The 23,681-nt window shown below is 35.9% G+C and overlaps 2 protein-coding genes across 2 annotated transcripts in view; one reads left to right on the top strand and one right to left on the bottom strand.

The window, feature by feature from the left end:
- Window positions 1–5,484: 5,484 nt before the first annotated feature.
- On the top strand, window positions 5,485–17,748 carry LOC149418498 (uncharacterized). The gene is made up of 7 exons (XM_089638817.1): window positions 5,485–5,786; window positions 5,928–6,111; window positions 6,418–6,608; window positions 7,190–7,414; window positions 8,177–8,464; window positions 11,393–11,606; window positions 12,072–17,748. The coding sequence occupies exons 1-7, from the start codon at window positions 5,630–5,632 to the stop codon at window positions 14,497–14,499; spliced, it is 3,687 nt and encodes a 1,228-aa protein (XP_089494943.1). The 5' UTR covers window positions 5,485–5,629; the 3' UTR covers window positions 14,500–17,748.
- Window positions 17,740–23,681, bottom strand: part of LOC149418497 (solute carrier family 2, facilitated glucose transporter member 10-like) — a 25,812-nt gene continuing 19,870 nt past the window's right edge. Inside the window, exon 8 of the mRNA XM_089638818.1 lies at window positions 17,740–23,513. Coding sequence (XP_089494944.1) covers window positions 23,432–23,513 — 82 coding nt within the window. The 3' untranslated portion in view covers window positions 17,740–23,431. The remainder of the gene's footprint in view (window positions 23,514–23,681) is intronic.

Here is a 23,681-nt window from a genome sequence, read left to right as displayed (position 1 = left end):
ACATGGTAGGTTCGTCCCATGTACTTACAAAAAAAAATTTAATCATTTAAATATATAAAATTCCAAATTTTAAATCAAGGTGGTGAGGCTTTCCCCCCTCCTCCATTTATTTACAGATTTGTTTTCATTATAAGCTACATGGTATGTATACAACATATGTTTAACTTGGTAGACCTTAGGTATTTTAAACACCCCCAATTTACGGAAGTTACGTAAATTGGGGGTGTTTAAAATACAATATAAAATAAGTAATATATCGTAACAAAAACACATTTAAAAAATTAAATATCTGTCTTACCCATGGACATGATCGCTCTTAATGAGAAGTAAAATAATAAATAGAAAATACAGCCAGACAGCGGGCTACTAAAGTTTAGCAATGGTAGAATATGACAAATATATTGTTTATTAATTTATTTAATATTTACTGTATAAATATACCGTACACATATATAACATGCCACCGAAAACAAGGATAATGAATTTAACAAAAATAACAATTAACTGTAGCATTTGATCATAAGTATAAAATTAATACAAGCTCTAGAGCTGATACAAGGAGATACATTTACATAAAAAAATATTATAAACAAGTTTGAGTAGACTTCGGTTTAATTAGTAATGATTTAGAAGATATAATAGTAAAGCCTTTTGTACCCAACTTCGGTGCAGTTAAACAGATCCGCTACATCTGCGTACGAAAGGGGCCGAAGACCGATAGGTCTCCCGGCCAAGGGGAATCGATAAACCATATTAATTCATACTTAGATACAGTTTATTAAGAGTACACCAATTAAATATCCTGTTTAAGTTATTTTGTTGGCAGATACAATCTTCAGCGGTTTAAATTTTTTTTTCATATTTTAAATAGTCTGCAAAAAGTAATACAATTACATCGTTTTCAAATATATTAACAATATCGTTGAAAAACTGTAAAAACTAAATTGGGCCTAAATGAGACCCTTGTGGTACACCACTTGTAGCTATAAATTGGTTTGAAAGGAACGAATTGATTTTTACTAGTAGAACTGAATCAGTTTTAATGAGAGGACTCGATTTTTGAAAGCAGAAATTGTTTTTCTTTTTCACAAAAAAAAATAACAGTGCTGAAAATACATATTTTGCTACTTATTAGGTGAGGAAACACACTGGGTGAGGAAATAAGGAATCTTTATAATTTTATGGAGCATTTGGAAAGATTTTTTTATGTATTTGAATGGTGTGAACAGGTGGTTAGTATTAATATTCCAGCTGTGGTAAGTAGGTACCTATTGTCTGTCGGATTATGTTTATCAAGTCTCTTATTCAACATTTTCCAAAGAACTGGAAATTCCTGCAAATGTCAACAACTCTGATAAATAAGGTGTTTTTTGCAAACACAGAATTTTTCTAACCTCACTGCTTGGTTTTGATGAGGCCAGTACCTATAATATCTCCAGTTAGTTGATCAACTGCTAAAGCAGTAAACAAGGCGGAAATAAAGATTTTCACTTTCTCTGCAACAACTACTTTAGCCCCCTTACTAATATCAGCTGCAAATAAAATGGAATCTGCAATAAAATAAATCTTTTTGGTGAAGTGTTCAGCTACCATAAAGCTTCTGTATGATTTTTCAGTTTTGACGACCACTTCCCCCAGTGTCAAGAACTGGGGCTGGGGGTAGGATAGTGTTATGGTGCCAAAAAATGGTTCATCAAATTCGCCAATACGTCCCACAGCTACATACGAGTATACTTTGAAAATGGCTTCGTCTTTAACATGACAGAAAATTTTTCCATTTTTGACTTCCACTTTTTCAATACGAGATGACTTTGCCATTCACAAATCCTTCATGCAGAATGCTTCCCCAAGTATTGTCCAAGATTCATTTTTTACATTCTGCGCTGACAATTTCACTTTCGCCTTAAATACATCCAGATAAATGTCCATCTGTAAAAATAAATTATATTATAGAAGGCACTGAAAAGACATAATCCCTAGAAGTGGGATATTTAAGCCTGTGACACACTACGCTGTGCTCTCGTGGCTTGGCCTATATCAGCATATCGCAAGCCATACATTTGCATTGGGATTGTATGACGAGCGGTATGCTGAAATAGGCCAAGCCATGATGCGAATAGCGTAATCTGTCAGCCTCATTACCGATCTGAAATAAAAATTAACTTTATTTTACATTTATTTTTTTCACTGTCGCACACTCGGGAGTTTACTGACTTGTTTTAAAGAAAGGCGGATATTCCAGCCCGACAATATTTGAAAATCTGCTACTCCCACAACAGTAAGCGGAAAATGTTGTGTTATGATGGAGGACTTAGCCAGCCGAGGTATTGAACTTACAACGCCTGGGTGGGACCCAAATGCGATGCCAACACAGCCACTGACCGGTCATTTTTTATTTGAACACTTGTGCATGTATGTTATACATGTTCTGTGATATAATGAAAGATTTTTACTCTATTTCAAACGAGTCGTGTTCAATTAAATATTTTAGACCAGCATTCAGAATCTAAGCTTTGCTTGAAATAGCTTTAGCTGAGTTTGACTCAAAGTCAAACTCAGCTAAACTTCAGACTTCAGTCAGGTACTTCCCCACCTTTGAAGCGAGTCCCCGAATTGAATATGATAGGTAGTACCTCATGCAAGATGCAATATAAATGTCCCCTACAAAAACTTAAAATGTCCCGTATCTTAAATATATTTTTCCCAACTCCTTTTCTCTGTATTACTATATTTTTTTTTGTATTAAACTATTAAAAAAATCTTATTACTACAACGTGTTTTGTATTAGTGGTAGCTAACTCTTAAATGTGGCACCTTAAAAATAGACACAGAAATACGTGCAACTTCTCCGAATATGCAGAAGACAGATTTTATGGCCTGTCTCACAGTGGCATATTTGTAACCTATTTTCCTCCCTATTATTTAGCTCGTTCCACTTTCAAGCCCACTTACACAAAAACGAGTCGAATAAACGACCCGTTCTCATTAAACCAATATCAAATGTGTATTCGGCTCGTGTCCATCGAGTTTCGCATACTACTTCGCGTACTGCACCGGTGCACAGGGTATCAATGCTGCTAGCTTATTAGAGCAGGATCCATTGAATTACCTGTAGAATAGGCTCAGCATGCCTACATTGCGTCCACGCATTAGAGACTGTATTAGGCTGTGACCATTTATGTATAGCTGTGACGAATGTATGGGTTTGAATCGTGAAATTCCTTAGCTTGAGATAGGCCACGCCCATATATTATATTCCTCGTGGGAAACAAGCTTAAGACGACAACGCATTATGAACCACGGGTATAACGTGTAATTTATGATATTATAGGTGTCACAAGGTGTAACTTTTGCATGTGTAGTAACAATTTATGCATAATGTAAGTATCTTACGCCCATTTACAATAATTTGTATTCCACACACAAACAATAGAAGTGTCTGACGTCCGACATCAACTAGGTATATCACCAGAATATAATAACTAATAACAATCAGTTAGTACACATATGGTAATGACGGGATTACTATAATGAAATATATAGGTATGTTTCAATGGTCGAGGAAACCGTTTCTTCGCTCAGCAAGGATTTCTAAGACATTAGTCTTTTTTACAATATGTATTTTAAGTACGTATCTACACTACCTACATGTTGTTATTTGTATAAAACACAGCTGTAGCTTAATAGTAACGCTTTAGTATTATCTGCTATGAAGAAGTTAGCTTTAACCTAAAAAAAAGCGGTTGCTGCAAAGTTAAAGTTATTACTATCGTTATCGATAACAATTAAAATTATTCATGTCGCTCTTCGATGAAATAATGCCTCAATAAGTAAGGTACCTAACCTCACCAATGATTGCAAATCCGCCAAAATAAAACTGTAAGAAGTAGTATCATAAAAAATACATTAAATTCGACCAATCTGTCACACAAAACTTGGAAAATTGTCGTTATATAAATAAAAAATATATTCGAATACAGTTAGGTTTGGCGCGTTATTTTTGTTTGACAGTGTTATTGTCTCTGTCCATAAATATACGACTCATGTCTGTCCGTGTCTGTCGTTCTTTCGGTGTTCTCGGTGTTCTGTTGTTGTCTCTGGCTATTCAGTTTTTTCGATTTTGTATGAATGGCATTGAAGATGCATTGAAGCCAAATCTAGGGTGAGGGGAAATCGCTTGGCACCCATTTTTTATGACTAATTTTTACACCCATTCGTCCGCAAAGTGATGCATAATGAACTATTATTATTTTCGAACATCTTATTTTGAAGGTTATGCCCATCAATGTATCATGATCATGTTTCTTTAAGATTAATTAGTATTATCTTCTTCTTCAATGACTAATTATTATTTTATTTTTGTGTTGTTAAACGCACTTATGACGGCTTATGATTTTTCAGGGGTATTTAATGAGACAAAAAATGAGACACGGCATTAATAATTTTAAGTAGGTTTTGACATTTTTCAAACATCTTCCCCCTCACCCGTGGCTTTAAATTGTTCTCGAATTGCTGCGTCCGAGGCTTTTTAGGTCCATGAATTTTGAGGCACGCTGGGGATTTATCCATTGTCTATTTTTCCGTCGTCACACTGGCTCAGTCGGTACCGAATCGATTACTTTATTATTAAAAAATATCAATTTAATTAAACCTCGAGGCTTAAATCAATGACGTTTCCTATTCTGACTATACCGACAAGAAATGTGTCATTTTTTAGTAACCAAACATACGTGGTTTGCTAATCCAGTACGGTTGCAAGATTTGTTCTTTATCGTAAATAATACAAGTATCAAATTTGAATAAAACACTTCAAGGAAAAGATCAGATCATTACGAATATTTGTAACCAAGTTACAGTGGCGGTCCGTGAATTTGAAAATGAATGAACCGCGCTATCATCCTTATTAGATGGTACTGAGATTTATTTCGTATATTAACTGCTGTAATTCTTTACAATGTCACCCAAATCAAGATAAATGTATGCGTGCGCGCGTGTGTGTGCGTGAGTGCCACAAAAAGTTGATAGAATGCATCGACAACGAGTGTAGATGCCGAGTTTGATGTTGATCGGATGGCGGGAAGTGGGTTAATTTCCACTTTCAAGTTTCTATTTCATTAATTAATTTATTTTTTAATCCATTCAAGAAAACAAAATCTAAATTCAAATAGATGTATTTAAAAATGTATTCGAGTGGGAACAAATCGTTATTCATTCGGGCCTTTACGTAATGCACGAATTGCTTTAAAATGTATATATCAGCTAAAAGAAGCTATTTTCATTTGTGTAATTTTGGAGATTGAATTATTGTGGCTAGAAAAAAGGTTTTCATAATTAAGGTTGAAAAATTAGTAACAAAAGTTTTTAAATAAATATTTCACCAAAAGCGGAGAAGTATAAAAATTGGGATATATACATTTCCATAGACAATATCCTTGTGTATTGTTTTTGTAAATAATATTTATCTCGGTATTTAAATTAGGCAGGTACATGGCAGGTAGCTATTTAAAATTTCTACAGGTATTTGTTTGCTGGGTCGTTTTCTTTTACTTTTCTTTGAGTACTTCTACATCTCTCCGTTTTCTTATATGAAAAATGTGCTGTGGTGATTATTAGATTTGGATCGCCGAAAATGGCCGAGAGAAGGCCGCCTGGGAACAACGATGTATTGGATATCCCGGAAAACCGCAAAGAATACCGTACAAACAATGAATTCAAAACTTTTACGAATTTCGATATGTTTTGTGTATTTTTTTCCATGGGAACCTTTCTTGCTGATCTCACAACAGGTGAACTTACTTTTGTTTATAAGTTTTGAATTTGCAAAGTTTACTTTCCTCGCGTTATAAATTTGGCATGAGGTCACTTTTAATCAAACTTACCTCATCATTCAGTGCAATTTACAACTTTATTTGTTATTTTCGTCGCAGATATAATTTTAGTAGCAGACTATTGGAGGAAGGAACACTTTTATTGGTCTCTTGGGACATTTCTTTTGATCCTGGTGCCTGCCATATTAATTCAGCTATTTTCCATGAGATGGCATTTGATGGATGAAGCTGTCTCACTATGGCACTGGATCACTCATGTCTTTCTCGTTGGAGTCTTGCACAGGTACGAACATTAAATCCTTGGGCATAAACTATACTGCAGTCTTTCTACACTGACTTGATATTTGCTCTTGTATCTGTGGTATTTCCCAAACTGACTTAGTTTATTTATTTACTTATTTCCTTATACATAAACTGTTCTGTGGTGTTTATTAAACAGACTTGATATTTTGTCATACATCTGAATAAGTCTTTCGTAAACTGACTTCATATTTTATAAATGCCTCTGTAGTACTTTCTTATCTGACTATTATACATTTATTATCAAGAGTTTAAAGAAGTTAACTATGAGGCGATTATTAAATTCCAGGTATACCATTGTGCTGAAGACTGGGTTTGAGGCCAGGGAATCCAAGTCCGCCCACGATGTGCAGAGGCTATACCTGCAGCAAAGTGACATCTGTATGCTGCACCTCTTTGAGTCTTTCTTGGAGGCGGCCCCGCAGCTCATCCTGCAGCTCTACATCATGGTGGTCATGAGAGATTGGCACTTCTTCACTGGTGAAACTAGATTCTTCTTTAATAATTACTTTAACCTTTAAAACTGAAACGCTGATGCAATGTATGTGTTTTAATGAAATTTCATATGCAAAATGTGGATATCCGCCAATGGATAATGTGTAGATTAAATGGTGCATTTAATGTTTAGCCAAGCTTGCTAAAACCAAGACAGAAATCACTCACTACTCAATGTTTTTTTAATTCTTTTAGAAAAAAGCACTATATAATATATTTAAAACTACTTCATATTATTCGTACTATTTAAATTTAAATGTATAAATTAAATCCTTAGTACAGGAGATCCCGGTGAGGATATCAGTATCTTTTCTTGTTACAAAAAAGGAAGATAGTAAAACATTTATTATTATCTATTAAAATAAACTGACTATTATAGGATTTTCCATATGATGACAAAACTTTTTTGCTAGTTTTGTTGCAGAAAGGAATCAACAGTTTGTGTCACGGAGTATTCACATCTAATCAGTTAAGAGCGACAAGTGGCCAACTAACATTTATACCAAATTGAGTTTTTGATAATCAAGTGTTTTTTACAACGTATTGAAAAAAAATATTTCTTGCAGGTTTATCGGCTGTGGCATCTTTGTGCTCTCTCTCGTGGGCCGTGGTGAGCTACGTGCACTCGCTGAGGCGGTCACGGGCCGGGGCGTGCGGGGCCTCCTGCCGCGCCGGCCGCCCGCTATCCCTGGCGCTGCAGGCTACGTGGCGGGGGGCCATGCTGGCGGCCCGCCTTGCCGCCCTTCTCATGTTCGCTGTGGCCTTTCAGCACTGGATATTCACTCTGTTAGGTTAGCAATCTAAATATTTTAATTTTTTTAAATGTTCACAATACATTGGCATGGTGCATTGTACACTACATAATATGGTATCTAGCAATTTATATGTTATAATACAGTATACAATTATTAAGGATCTCAAAAGAAAAATAAATTAATATTATGAGAAACACGGACAGGGGAGGAGAATTGTAATACTAATTATATTGCCAACAAAGAAAAAATCAGCATAATTTCAAGCAAAATTTCAATTCTGATGGCGGTCAATCACTCTGATACTCGGAGTATATTTGACTGAGCCTAGCAAAGTCCTGTTTTAGTTGACTGTTTTGCATTTTGTCTCTCGGTAAATTTGTTTCGCCTTTCCGTTTCAAGATGGTGGTAGTTTTAATGGTTCAGTAAAGATTATATTTTCAAATGTGAAATCCTGGTGTGTATTTGGACTGTCTAATTCATATTTTTTCAAGATTATGGTACTTACCTGCCCTAAGAAATTTATAATGAATTGTCATTAAGTTAGTCATTCCTTAGTAATTTCTTATTTGAAATAGAAAAATGTAAAACAAAATATATGGTTCATAATTAAGTACTTAGGTTTTTAAGTACCTACCTACAAATCTTATGATTTCAGAGTTAATTTTTGATTTATTGAATAAAATAAAATTAGAAACCTACTTTTTTGGACGCGAGGTCTAATCTTCACAGAACTAACAGTATATTATTACAGCAGTATGCTTCCACTTTATATTAAATAATGTTTTCAATATTTTCCAGGCGTCCATTGGCTGGTGATGACAATGTGGGTAATCCAGCAGAAGACGGACTTCTGCCCGTCGCGCCTGGAAGAGGTGTTCTACAACTGTGTGGTAGGCGTCATCTACTGCTTCTGCTTCTTCAACCTGCGAGAGGGACAGGCCCGTTACCGCATGATCGCCTTCTATGCCGTCATGGTGTCGCAGAACTTCATCTGCCTGCTTCTCTTCCTGTTCCTCCACCCTGGTGCCATGAACAGGGATCTCGTCATCATTACCTCCTCTATCATCATCAGTGGGACTTTTCTGGGTAAACAAAACCTCTTTGGTAATTATTTACCCAACTGCCGCCCTTTTAGTCACAGATTATGGAAATTACACATTATTTCAACAATTACTTCAAGAAATGGCTATTTACATGCCCAAAATAGGTTTATTAGGTTTTTAATTTTGGTTAATTAAGAAATTTTTTAGATTGAAATGAAACTTTCACAAACGTCAATCCATGCAAAAAAAATCGAAAATGGCAGCAAAGTGATCATTTTCTGAGGGAAATTTTGAATGGTTCTTAATGCGTCTTTTATTATCTCTCCCGAAGTAAATATTTCGTTCTTGTGGTAATTTAGTTGAAACGAAGTGTAATTTCCATAATCAGTGCCTATAAAAAGTGCGGCAGTTAGGTAAATACTTTTTTTTATCGCCCTCGATCATTGCCGTGATGCGTGATTTTGATGTACAACAAACTGAAAGTACTATTTAATTATAATGACAATTAAATGAAAGAGCGAGATAGGAAAGACTGTTCGATTGTCCACTGTCCGTTTTCATTACCATCTGTGATTCTAAATACATGGGTTTAATCCAGTCATATCGACTATTATTCCACCATCTTAATTCATACTACATCTTTAATATGTAACATCATTACATAAATGCTGCTGTAACTTATACAAGATTTTAAATGGGTAGCTAACTGATACAAGATTTGATCATAGAATACACTTAATTTTGTAATTTTGCAGACTATAGTAGTCCAACTGTTACAATTTTTTTTTTGTTCCTAACGTGTCTTGGTAGCTTTATTGTATGTCTACCATGTTGCTGGCTGTTGAAAAGATAACACATACCATGTTTTAGTGTGCTCGGTGGTTCTTTCTACTGGTGACCAGATAACTCATCAAACTGACAATTTAACACACCTTTAAAAAGTTTTGAAACAATAACTAGGTTAGTTTTTTCATCACTTTTATTGACTATATCACATTTTTAAAGGTGTCTTTAGTTATCATGGAACCCTTTTTAATTGTGGAAAAAATGAATCAAAGAACTTTGCTAAGAATGGAATTAGTTTGCAGTACTGTATTGGAAACTTAGAATGTTGCTTTTGGCAAGTCTTCTATAATGAAAGCAGGGGTTTACACAGTTAACACTAACAAGTGTGTGGGGAGCGGTTAGGAAAAATGGAAGAGGAAAGTACAGTGAAATCTCGATCGATTGTTCCTCGAATGATCGTTTTTCCGCATTTATCATTTATTTCTTCCACTCTCGAATTTATGTCATACAAAACTTTCACAAACAGATCACATCGATCATTCCTGTATGCATCGTTTTACCGCATTCATTGTTTGAATCCTGCGGTTTTTTGTACATATTTTACTTGTTTTTAAAATACAAACATACATTTAAACCATATTTCGTAGTTAAATGCTAGGTAACAGTACCATAAACAATGAGCAGCTCATTCAAAAGAGATGGAGATAATGATATATGTAGTTGGTTCTGCCGGAGGCGGCCGCTCTTGGTATTGGTCTAGTTATTGTCAAATATTCATACACAGCCGTAGTGAGCGTGAGCGATATTTTTACTTCTCTAGGTTTTGACCATTTCAAAAAAAACAGTCCAGTGAAAAAAGTGCCCACTCTTCAAGAAGAAATGTGCATGAGAAAATGAAGATAATGTTGGTAGCTCTTATTCAAAGTATGATACAATTAAATATGAATCAAGGATATAGGGTCCCATTAACTCGGTTGGTAGAGCAGTGCCCCGGAAAGGTGAAGGTCCTCGGTTCAAGTCGTCGTCAACCGACGCCACCGTATCTTTTTCCGATTTTTTTGTTTCAACTTTTCTTTAAAAATAAAATTGCTAATTTCATCTTCAATAATTAAATACTACAATTTAAGGTTACCAAAAATATAGATAAAATAAATATTTTATAATTATCACACATTCAGTTAAATACAATATTAAACATTTAAGCTTCATAATGTTTTGTTTCTATTTCCCGCATTCATCGTTTTTTCAACAAGTCCCTTCAAAAACGATACATGACGTTTTACTGTTCTTATTTATTCAGATAAGTTTCAGTTAAATGATTATCTATCACCAGGGCAATACTAAGAGCATCTTCTTGTTGTGGGATGAGGTAGTCTGCCAAACAAGAGAATGATGCGCAGAAACACGTTTAGGTAAGAAGCGGAGTCATTCTGAATTCCCAAAGCTGCTTACACTAAGGGCCATGCGCATTCTTTAGTTTGCCAAGTTCTACTACTTCACTGCCCACCAATTTCATCATCAGGGGCCCTATTCCTGAATCGAGGGCGCTCGTAATCGCCGTCGAAAGTACGTACGTTGGTCGTCGTTGCTATTCCCGAAATTGGTCGAAGGTACATACTTTGACGCCAAACGTCAAAAGTCATTCCACACAACATCTACTGGGTGCAACCAGTAGAAACAGGGCAGCGAGTGGTAGGTTGTTGGCGTTTCTATGGAATTGGCTGTCGAAATCTAGTCTAGCTGTCAATTTTTGTTTTACCGCGCGGATTCCGCAAATGTAAAAGTGGGTGAAAATTTACCACTTACTAAGTCTTTATCGGAGCTTACAAGCTTAATTAAGAGTTGCTTTTGGCAATTTGTAATATGTCCCGGGGCCATTTCTGTTTTGAATAACGAATAACTGTTGTCTGTTTGACAGTCACACCATAGAAATCCCAAAAACATCAGGAACATAGACAATATTCACAGGGGTGCCAATATAATCATCTCTTCTACCAACTTCGACCGTTCGACGCTCAAGAATACGTAAAATTGAAACATTCGAAAAAGTTAGTCGCGGCGACTAGTAGTTTTTCACTCGAAGACGGCGCATACGAAAACGATTGATCGTTTAACTCCAGAATCGCAGGCCTGGTATTCAGAAAATATAAAAGTTTATTTTTATCAGTTATTAATCATGTTTCAGGACTAAGCAGCATGTTGATTTACTACCGCTGGCTACATCCGGCGGGTCCCATCAGGTGGTGGAGCGACAAGGAGCAGGGCACCGAGCAGGCGCAAAGCCCCCAACCCATCGGGGCCCACATCAAGACTGCCGAAAGTAGCGCTGACCCACTGGCCAATGTCACCCTGAGGTCCCTGAAGTCAGCCTGGCATGATGCCTCAGAAAATACTACCAAGTAATTCTACCATATTATTCATATATCCCTGTGCTCAGGATGAAAATGATGTGTTATACCTAGAAATTCCGGAAAGAAAGTAATTCTACCATATTATTCACATATCCCCGTTGCTCAGGATGGAATTCATGTGTTATACCTAGAAATTCCGGAAAGAAAGTAATTCTATCTTATTATTCATATATCCCCTTAGCTCAGGATTGAAATGATGTGTTATGCCTAGAAATTCCGGAAAGAAAGTAATTCTACCATATTATTCATATATAATATTTATCTCCATAGCTTAGGATGGAAATGATGTGTTATATCTAGAGATTCCGGAAAGAAAAGCAGAGAGTTATTTTTGCTGCTACAGACAAACAGATTTGTTAATCAATATATCCATCAACGACATTACATATTAAGTCTATTGTATGCATCTTCCATCATAGACTATTTATAATTAGTGTTAAATTGAATTTATAGGTGTGAAGAGTCCCCACAGTGTGCAGAAAATTCCCCTCAATCGGACACTGAATGCACCGACAAGAAGTTACTACTCGATCACTGGATAGCTCGTGCCGGGAGCCCTACCTTCGCTTCTGCTCCTATCGACAACGCTGATGCCACGGATGTCACAGGAATAGAATTCTACTCGGTCGCCAATACTCCTGAGAAAAACAGTAGAATCCATCCTGATAAAATAGGCAACTTAAATGTATCCTTCCAATTTGAAAATGAAACTGGCAACAGAATAAAATGTGATAATTCAAACGATTCCAATACTTCCATCAAAAACAAAAGAAGAGGAATTTGTTCCACGACAGAACTTGGTGTCAAGTTTACAAAAATGGAACAAGATCAAAGTTGTTTGAAAGATATTCCCGAGGGGAATGAGGCCATGGATATGACCGCCCAAAAGCGCCGAGGAATTTGTTCTTCCGGGCAGCTCAAGGACGATATGGAGCGCATGAACTCTCACCGTGACCAACCCACGGAAACCCTCAGATCGGTGAGTGACGGCTCGGAAGATGATCTCGGCAACGACGGCAAAACTTCTAGTGATTCTTTAAATTTAGACCTAGATCTTAGTTTTAGTGATATAAATAGTTCGGATATTAATGAGTTCAACGAGAATATTGTGCAAAAGCTGTGTTTGAGCACCTTGAAGAATATTAAAAATGTCCACCAAGATGCAGATATTCGTAATATTCAAAAGATAGCTCTGGAGATATTGAAAGATCTGTACAGCAAAGGAGGGGTGAAGGATGATCAAGATTTAGAATCAGAACTCAGTTCCTCAGTCGGCAGGGATCTAGAAACTCCTAGTGAAGTACTGTCTGCACACGACTATGAGAATATTTGTGCAGTGAACATCGCCAGGGAGGCTTGGGGACTGCGCTCCTGGCGAGGCTGCTCCGATATGGGAGGCTCTCCTCCACCAGCCCCCCCGCCCCCTCCGCCCTCTCAGCGCCGCCCCGCTCCCCCCCCTCCTCACCACAACTACATCAGCACCATAGCCTACGAACTTGCCAAGTGCGAAGACAGCCGCTGCCAACTTATGAAGACTCCCGAATACCACAAGGAGCCTGAATCTTCCGTGTTCATAGCCAAGCCGTACGTGGACCAGAATGAGGGAATATTCCCAATATCCACTCCGCTAGAACCCATTCTGGAAGAATTGGATGAAATAATAGATGGTGGCAGCACCATGCCAAGGAGGCAGAGACACAATTCTGAAAGTGCACTGGTCGCAACCATTGATGAAATAAGGAATGACACTATTACAGATTCCCCCAGGAATGTGTATCATCGGGCTGTCTGGGAATCTCCGTGTCCTAACTTCGAGAGTGAAACTGAAAAAAATTATACTGATACTTTCCGGAAAGCCACTATGAACAATCTGAGAAAAGTTCTTTGGAAAGAAGAATCTCGAAATGAAGGATGTACGAGGGATCAAGGTGATCAGAACTTGTATCCCAAAAAGCTGGACTATGTGAAGGAGGATTGTAGAAAATTTCCACCAACGGATAACCCTGTGAGAGTTGCTATAAAAACTGAAAAATCTCCTAAAAAAACATGTGAATTTAAATTAAAGAATGACTGTGATGTAGGCAATAAACATTTTAGGAATATAGACGATAGGCAGAAGGTAGGGAAAAGTAATAGTCATAAGAAGAGTAACGGAGCCAGAGTGCATTTCCAAAAGAAAGACCCCTTCAGGCAGTCGCCCAAAGTCAAAATGGCCAGAGATGAACCCATCACCAAATTGCCTATTGAATTTCAGCACAATTGCTATGAGGAAGTATCTTTTAGGTCTCAGTTAGTCAAGGATACTACGAAAAAATGTAATATCGCTTCAACAGAGGATGTATCTAATTTAGGCATCAGTTCGTCTTTACAGTCTCTATTAGATAGAGATTGCCAAAGTGACATAGCCATGCCAAAAACCACCATTGAAACTCGTCCAAATGCTAAACGAAATAATGGTAATCGACCGAGGAGAAAATTTTCATTACTTAGAGAAAAGTTTGAACCGAAGCCCAATAAACATTCCGACGAGGAAATGCTGTTTCAAAGTTTGGAGAGCGTTAGGTCGTTGACCCACGAGTTGGACATTACATCTAGTCGAAGTTGTTTAAAGAACAATGCCAATATAGTGTTTGTGAACCAGGAAGCTAAAGTGAGCAAGGACAAGGAGAACCTCACCCCCCCCGCCCTGGAGAGGGGCATGTGCCCCCTACCCCCCCGCCAGGAGGTTGTGTTGTCCTTAACGCCCTGTGACCTGCCAATACATAGTGAACAGGGTAGTGCCAATCTCAAAGAAAAGCGAACTATTTTCCTTGAACAAGTTCTAAGTCCGCCCAAAATGAACAGTTGGATTAAAAAAAATTTAAACGAATATGTGAATTAAGAAACGTGTCTATTTTCTGATATTTTTATTGTACATTCAACATTTTAATAAGTTTTGATGTAATAATGAACTGTGATTAATAAGTTGCTTACAACACTACTTAAACCTAGTTAGTTAAGAATGCATTTATTTATGCAAGTATTATAATAATGCACTTAGCATTATGTTGATTACAGATATTTTTGGCTAAAATTAACCCCGTTGTTTGTATGGAGTTTAGAGAAAGAAAACATAAAGATCTGAAAGTACACATCAATATAATTTATGAACTGTAGTATGCGCAGAGGGAGGTTGTACGTGACGTTGTCATTCTAGTATCTTCCGTCTTTTTCGTTTTCATACAAGACGTATGAGAAGGAAGAGGACAATAGTCAATCACGTATGTACAACCTCTCTTTGGGACGACTATAAGAAATGACTTCTATGCAAAATTCTTTCCTATTATTTTATAAATGAAAAGTTATTGAGTCACGTCATCACATTATGCTTTTACATATATATAGTTGGTAAATACATAACACAGGAAAACTAGAAGAAATCTTCTTAGGACGGGTTGTTTCGGAGAATTTGAACAATTCATCAAATTTCAACGTTCATTTTCGGGTTCTGTGAAAGACTTATTCAAGTTCTGTTTTTATATCATTGTAGGCTAGTTGCTTGACAAAACTGAAATAAAAACAGAACTTGAAAATGAACGTTGAAATTTGATGAATTGTTCAGATTCTCCGAAACAACCCGTCCTTAGACATTTTGTAATTGTTTCTGATTGTAAATATTTTGTGTCCATAGATTTGCTTTTTTGCATTTTATATTGATGTTAAATATTATTTAGACTTCATTTAACCAAGCAATAAAAATGGTTGTTTACTCCATTTAAAAAATATATTTTTTATAAATATTTTATGTTCATGTGTGCCAATATAGGGTAAAAATTTAAATGGTTAATTTTACTAAAAATAACATATTGCTGCCATACACCATTGTAGGAAAATGATTTAAAGATATAAACATACCTACATTATGGTGCTGCCACACGCAAAGCTCACATCAACAGATAATATAAAGCACAATAGCGCTCGCCATACAATCCCATACAGACCCGACACACGTAAAAAGATAACGCGCTATAAGTGTGGTTCTGAACTTCGCTAACCGAATTTATTTTACGTAACCGCTCCCGACGCGATATTTGAAAAGTTATGCGTCCTTCTCTCCGCCGTAAAAAGGAGAGGGGGTCATTTTAATTGCGGAGCTACCGACTAAGTTCCGTGTTCCCTTTGACAGCCATGACATAAGCAGCCTAATAATGCATTTCTTATTTATTATGTTAGCTCATATCGTCATGTGTGCTAGTAAATTTAGAAACATAAAAAAAAAACTTTATTTGGCAAACATACTTAACATATATTTAAAATATAAATATAATCAATATTTGAATTTGAAGTAAACAAATTTTCGCCCTTTGACTTTGACTTGAGCTTATTTTACAATAATCTATTATATGTCGCTTTCGTCGATCGGCGTGCGAACTGCGAATTTCCTGATTCGACGGAGAGGTTATGTGAAAATGCGCTATTTACGCGCAGATTGTTTAAAATCTAAAAAGTTTATAAATAGCATTTATAATTATATAGTTGGCGGCATCATCATCTGAGGATGAGCTGTCCAACAGATCCAGCAATAGGCGACAAGTATCATCCATTTCGAAAACGTGCTCAAGCTGTCAGTAAGTAAAGTTGTCACTTTGACAGATGAAATTATGTTCCTCGGCCGCTCTCGAATTCAACTGACCCCCTCTCCTACCATAGGAAGAAATATTTGATAACGTCGTGTGTCGGTAGAAAAGATGATGCGCTGTACATTAACTTTTGATGTGAGCTTTGCGTCTGGCAGCACCATTATATGTTGTGATTTACAGCAAATCTCAAAATTGACATTATTCTCAACATATACACGGTGTCCGGAAACTCGTAGTACAAGCGGGAAACTGGAGAATCTACACCACATGGGGAACCCAAAAAAACATAAAGTTTTTTGATTTGAGCATTTTCAAAAAAAAAAAAAAAAAAACCAAAAAAAAATATTTTTCGGCTATTTTAGGGCTAAAGTTTTTTCTGGTGTTTAGGGTTGAATAACAGATGTTTTAACCCTGCAGAGCAGAAATATTTTATGATTACACCGGGTTAAATGAAGGGTGATTTCAAAATAATGCTTCAAATCCGAGTTTCTTCATTTGTTTTACTTTCAAATAGTTTTAATTAGTTGGGTACTTTGATCTTCAGTAATAATTTATAAGAATTTGATTAAAAAAAAAATAAAAATAAAAAAATAAAAATCAACTTCAAATTCGATTTACTCGATAACGAAAGCTCAAATAAAAAAAAAGTATACTACAAAATCGACTCCAAATGTGATGTAGATTCACCAGTTTCCCGCTTGTACTACGAGTTTCCGGACACCCTGTATAGAATATATTTTAAATATTCTCAATTTTATTTTAGAATTTACCTAGCCAAAATTAACTTTACATGTTTATATCAAATTGATAGCAAAATATATAATACATATTAATTTATGTAAATACAGGTAAATCATTTTTAAGAGAACCTTGCTTGTGTATTTGTGTTCTGGATGGATTAAAAAATTGTTTTTGTTGGGAAGCTGAAGAATGAAGGAAGCTAAAGAACCTTGCAGAATTCAATCATGAGTCTAAAGTTAAATGGAATCGATAAACTTTGCTATGCACCCAGAATCTTATTTTCGGGGTAAGAGGGGACGGCGGGAGAGTGTTCCAACCTAGTTCGAAAAACTTTTGATACTATTGGTAATCAAAAACATGTTCAAACGCGTCCTCTTTAAAATGATTTGCCTGTACTATAATATAAATTTAAAACTGTTAGTAAGCACCACTTTTATTAGTTGAAACCACTGAATAGATGATACACACTAGAAATGCATTCCGTGAAGATGTTAATAGAAATCAATGTCGCCACTGATTTAGTACCTTTTGGTTCTACCCCATTTAGAATAGGCTAACCGAAATGAAAATTTCATAATCATGATGAAACGAATCTCTGTATTTGAAATTTATGGTCCGATCAGACAGACCGTTGGATCACGAAACACGCCCACGTCACATTTCTTGTGTTCTTCTTTATTCTATGGTTTAAACCAGAGGTTCCCAAAGCGGTCTATATGGACCTATATCGGCTTGCTGGGGGTCCATGTCAGCGAGAAATAAATTTGGGGGTACATACGAGCGGACCCCCATTTACCTCAACTCAATATTTAGGAGCTCCGTAAATGACACAATACACCTAACACAAATAACACAGTTTACGTTATACTAATAATAGACTGAGAAATTACTTATTTGATATTTGTATGTTTATATATCGTAAAGTTGTTTATTGAGGTATATAAATAGAGTCTACGTTCCTTTTCTCGTCAGAATTAATATATTGAACCAAAACATTGCACATTGGAAGCCGCGAATTTTCCTAGTTCCCCAACTTGTTTTTGAAAAACGTCCAGGGTAATAATGACGTTCAACATTTAGATGTACTTCACACAGACTTCAAAACTAAGTTTGAGGACATTTTGACTGTGGAAATGGAATGTTGAAGAATCGGATATCATATGACAAGAAGAACTGATCGGAATAAGCGCTAACAAAGAACTTAAGGGGCAGTTCTGTAGGGCTAGCTACAGAAATAAATTCCCGTTGCTTATCCTGCTCCATTTTCATTTGGTGTAATATCTCACAAGGGCACCCCTGTCTGCACAATGCAAAAACAGAGGAACTATATCGCCACCCGGTTGTAGGGCAGGCAAGGGAAGGGATCTTTTTACGAAAAAAATAAATGATTATCACATGGGACGTTAATAGTTTTAGGAAAATTCAATACGGAAAAAAAAATATTTGGCAAGTGGTCTACGGGGCAAAAAATTCATCTGGTTTTCGAACATACAAGAGATAAATAATATGCTGGATGTACAAATATAGTACATACATATTTCAGCACTGAAGACATAGCCTAAAAAAAAAAAAATGTATTCAGTTTTCAATTGTTGGCGACTCTCACTCATCCATAACCGGCAGTTATTTTTAGATTATCATCATCATTGCGCAACATTTGGTTTCAACCAACAATAAAGTGATGCTTACAAACAGTTATTTAAAAAAATATTTTTCCAGATTGTATTTCGATTACTTTATTTATTCAATGTCTTCCGGATGTTTTTTTTTACAAATACATGCAATGAAACTAAAACATCTTTTATTAAAGCCACCATATACTTTTAATCCTTACATACATATAATACTAATAATTGACACTACCAAGTGTTTTGACATATTAAGCCCCAGACTGCGGCCAACTGTAATGTTCATTTGAAGGAAACTGTAACTAGTTTCTGCAGGACAGAATAGTTTTACAGATTCGTTATTCTCAGGAAAACACCAAAGTAAATAAAGAGTCATTGCAATCCTTTTTTATTTAAAAATGTAATGATTTCATATGGCTTTAGTATACTTTGGATAATATTGGCCGTTTTCAGGAGGTTAAAACAATATTTTTTTCATTAATTGAGGGCTTAAAGTCAAATAATGTTATTGTAGAAAGAAATCACTTTGTGGTTTGACATATTTAATAAAATAAAATACTTTTTGTTTTAAAACCACGAGTTTTTAATAAATTTTAGAACCGACCTGTTTCGCTTTACTCAAGCATCTTCAGGGTACAAATTATTACTAGACAAGTAGCGTAAATGTATTGTATGATTTCTCTGTGTTTGTTATATTTGGTTCCATGATAACTCAACACAGTGACAATTCAACACACTTTTAAAAAGTGAGATAGTCATTAGGAACGATGAAATTTTTTTTTTTAACCTACATAACCCAGTTAATAAAGTTTATGTTTTATCACTTTCCATGACTTAATATAACTTTTTAAAGATGTGATGATTTATCCGGTTACCGTTATATTTATATCATGTTGTCTCTCTCAATTTTTTTTTTGTATATAAGCTCACACTTTGTACTTCTTGTCTAGTAATAATTGGTACCCTGAAGATGCTTGAGTAAAGTAAAACCGGTCAGTTCTAAAAATTATTAAAAACTCGTGGTTTTAAAACAAAAAGTATTTTATTTTATCAAATAACGTTATTCACAAAAAGCACAAAAATTATTGATACATCCTTTTGTGGATACCGTTTTTTGACTTTAAGTCCTCGAATTATTTGTAGACAACATTGTTTGACTTTGTCCTCATAATATTCCAGTATGTATGTACATACAATATAACTGCAGAAATCCCATAAAAATACTGGTTAAAATAATTTTTTTATTATTAAAATAGGTATATGAAGACTAATCAATAAACTTTTGATTAATAAATATGTAATGGATACTGCTTTTTCTAGGTATTCACTACTTTCCACAATTCACCTTTATGATATACAGGGTATCCGGTCAGTGGTGGATAACCTTTCAACTGTGAATGGGGGACCCCAAGACCATACCGAAAATTGAATACATATCATGTTTAGTAAAAGTCCCACCGTTTGAGTTTATTGAACTTTTTTGAATTTTTTTAATTTGACCCCTTGCTCATATTGCGTTGCTGCGAGACAAAATATTCTCCTGGAGGCAATTCTGTTGCGTCGCGCAAAGCTGCACGATGAAGCGTCGCTCTGGTGGGATTTTAACAGTAAACAGATTATTTCTTGTAGATGCGATGCGCCATGCAGTGCAGCGCAGCAATACAGTTTGACCTTTAAACTAGAAATTTGTTTTTATCAATTTTTTCCCCTTAGTTTGAGCTCTCGTGGTGTAAATGTTTTATAGAGGCCTGGTTGACCAATTAGCTAAAAAGTTGTTAGTTTAATAGATTCTAAAATGAATAGGGAAGTCACATGTCCATGAAATATTTGCCATTGCTGGTTACATATCTTAGATACTCTCACTATGAAAGGCCTGGTGAAAGACCACCATTCAGAACCAAAACATTACTTGAAATGGATTTAGCCATGTTTGGTGACCAGATATTTCCACACCTTCTTCCCATCTCCTTTTCCCTCCCATTACCAGTTTGGGATGCCATACTCTCACTGGCTCTGGTTAAAAAAAGTCATGATATTCAATTTTTAACGGCCTTAGTATTCTCCATCAAATGTTGAAAGGTTATTTAGCACTTACCAGTCACACTGTACATAGAGTTTGGCGAACAAGAGAATGCGCCTAATACATAGTTGATGAGCAGAAACCAAATTTGGTAGGAGGCGGCGTCAACTGGAAAAATCACCAATCATCATTCTGGATTCCCGACAGATTCTAAGTAACTCCGGCAAAGCTGCGCAGTACATGAAGAGCAAAGCGCATTCTTTAGTTTGCCAAGCTCTAACAGAATCTGCATCCACGGCTTGACTAAATCACTCTGTTATAACAGGTTCTGCATCTACAGCTCGGCGAAGTCACTCGTGATATAAAGAGGTTCGCATTTACGGCTCGACTAAGTCAATTGTGATATAACAGGATTCGCATCCACAGCTTGACTAAGTCACTCGTGATATAAAAGGTTCCATATCTACCGCTCGACTAAGTCAATACTGATGTAACGGGATTTGCATCCACGGCTCGACTAAGTCATTGATATAATGTGATGTTAAATATTAAAAAGCCGTGGAATGTGTAGTGAATATGAAAAGAACAACACAATAAATGTTATAGTTATAATATTTAAAATATCACAATAAATAGTAGGAATGTAACAAATGTAAATTCAAATTTGATCAGTACATATTTTAAAATAATTAAATTATACATATAATTAATCATACAATTTTCACATGTAAAAAATTATGTTGAAAAATAAATGCAAAGTATTTAATGAAATATAATAACAAATTAGTATTTTTATAATAAGATAAAATATTTCCTATAGAATATAAATTAAAAAACAAAGTTTCGAAAATAAAATGTCCTGAAATTGGCTACCATCGATTCCTGGGGAAATCAACAATTTCTTGGCATAATCAGGATAAATTTCTGAAAATTAACGTTTCCGCTTCATCGCAATTCAATGAAAACTCTTTGTGAATATTCCTAAATAACTAGATTTCCTAATTAAATCACTCTAGAATTCTATGACAAATAATGTCTATATTTCTACAGATCTATTTTCTACACATAAATTCAGTGCCAGTACGATAATAAATGCGATTATGTAACTACGAAAAACTTAAGCTTTAAATTTAAGAAAGCGTAAAGAATACATTCAAACTAAAATAAGATTGTTTCGTATAAAACAACGATGTCTATATAAAATTAGATGACTTTTTAATTAAAGCAAATAATAAACTTAATGCTTGAAAAAGTAGGTTCATGACAAATGACAGATGTAAAAATCTCGATGATTTTAAAACGAAACCTTTTGACAGTATCGATAATAATTATGTATGCAAATTGATGCACAAACTTCATTATTACAATAAATTATGTTTTAATTTAAGTCTGTCTGCTGGCACATCTGATATAAGATTCCCATATAAGTTTTGCTTTTCCAGTCCTGTGAAAAATAAGTTAATACAAATTGTCGAATACTTAATATTTGGATGTCAAGAATTCGGTATCAAGGAGACTCCCAGATCAATTTGTCATGGTTTTGCTTGGTTAGCAACCACTAAATTATTCAGTTACACCGTATTCAGTTCAGTTTGATGAAAAATATCTGTAGCACTAGTTTTCCTAAATTGTTTGAGTCACTCTTCCGTTTTAAAGATATTTTTCAATTGTACTCCCCACCCCACACCCCTCCAGGTAAACAAGGGCCAGTTGTTCCACATTCATAATTTATATTTAAGTTCTATTCAAGTTAATATGTCATTATATTATGGGCCAGTTGTTTCACAGAAGGAACTTGAATAATAAATTGACCCTAAATTTTATTCAACTAATTATAACATAAGCATCAAGTGGACGTAGGACTGTGGGAGCACATTATTGTGTTAATGGTCACCACCTATTAACATGCTATGCAGAAGCTCAGCAGCGCAGACGCACCACAATCACACATAGTTGTGTCTTTAAGGCTCCACATCATGTGGGCCCAACGAATGTGGGAGCACCTTATTCTGTTGATGGTCACCGCCTATTAACAGATGCTCAGTAGTGCAGAAGCATCTCTACATTTGCATCATGTGGGCCCAACATCTGTGGGAACCTTATTCTGTTGATGTTCACTGCCTATTAACAGATGCTCAGTAGTGCAGAAGCATCTCTACATTTGCATCATGTGGGCCCAACATCTGTGGGAACCTTATTCTGTTGATGTTCACTGCCTATTAACAGATGCTCAGTAGTTCAGAAGCATCTCTACATTTGCATCATGTGGGCCCAACATCTGTGGGAACCTTATTCTGTTGATGTTCACTGCCTATTAACAGATGCTCAGTAGTGCAGAAGCATCTCTACATTTGCATCATGTGGGCCCAACGTCTGTGGGAACCTTATTCTGTTGATGTTCACTGCCTATTAACAGATGCTCAGTAGTGCAGACACACCACAATCATGTCTTTAAGGCACCACATGTGCAACGTGTGGGCCCATCTTCTGTGGGAGCACCTTATTCTGTTGATGGAGGACCAGAATTTCCTCTTTCACATACCAGAGCTGTGAGCGATACCAAAGAAAGATTAATGATATAATCATAATCAGCATGATAAAAAAGAACAAAGCAAAAAATTATAATGTAAATAAATTCTCTTTCATATGGCGCAGTGATGAGAGATATAATAATAATCCCTCTTTACAGTGGTGATAAGCGATGATTCAAAAGAAAGATGGATGAGTTTAATCGTGCGTCCCGTGGTAGGGTGCAATACCCCCGTGGTCCGTTGCCATGCCAACGTAGCACAGGGTGGCCTCATCTCAAATGTGCGCCTGGCCGGCCTCCTCCTTGTTCTCGCACTTGCACAGGGCCTTCATTACCTGCCACACTGTCTCCCCTTGCCTGGAAAGTAATTCATTGCATTGTAACTTACATTACATCAAGGAATGGGAGAAGGCACCTGGAACTTCTAAACCTCAAACAAACAAGGCAACTACTCAATAGGAATAAAAACTTTCTGGGAGAGCTAGAGAGCCATTACTTAGTGTATTGATATTAGTAGGATACTGC

The sequence above is a fragment of the Hesperophylax consimilis genome, chromosome 13, assembly GCF_061612785.1.
Source record: "Hesperophylax consimilis isolate HC1 chromosome 13, BYU_Hcon_1.0, whole genome shotgun sequence".
Classification (NCBI taxonomy): domain Eukaryota; kingdom Metazoa; phylum Arthropoda; class Insecta; order Trichoptera; family Limnephilidae; genus Hesperophylax; species Hesperophylax consimilis.
This window is presented reverse-complemented; position numbering and strand designations above follow the sequence as displayed.

Bases quoted from the DNA above. Each gene is read 5' to 3' on its own strand.
- LOC149418498 (XM_089638817.1), top strand. From the start codon at position 5,630: ATGGCCGAGAGAAGGCCGCCTGGGAACAACGATGTATTGGATATCCCG. The intron at 6,609-7,189 runs GTGAAACTAGAT...TATTTCTTGCAG, and splicing joins AGATTGGCACTTCTTCACTG to GTTTATCGGCTGTGGCATCT. The intron at 8,465-11,392 runs GTAAACAAAACC...ATCATGTTTCAG, and splicing joins CATCAGTGGGACTTTTCTGG to GACTAAGCAGCATGTTGATT.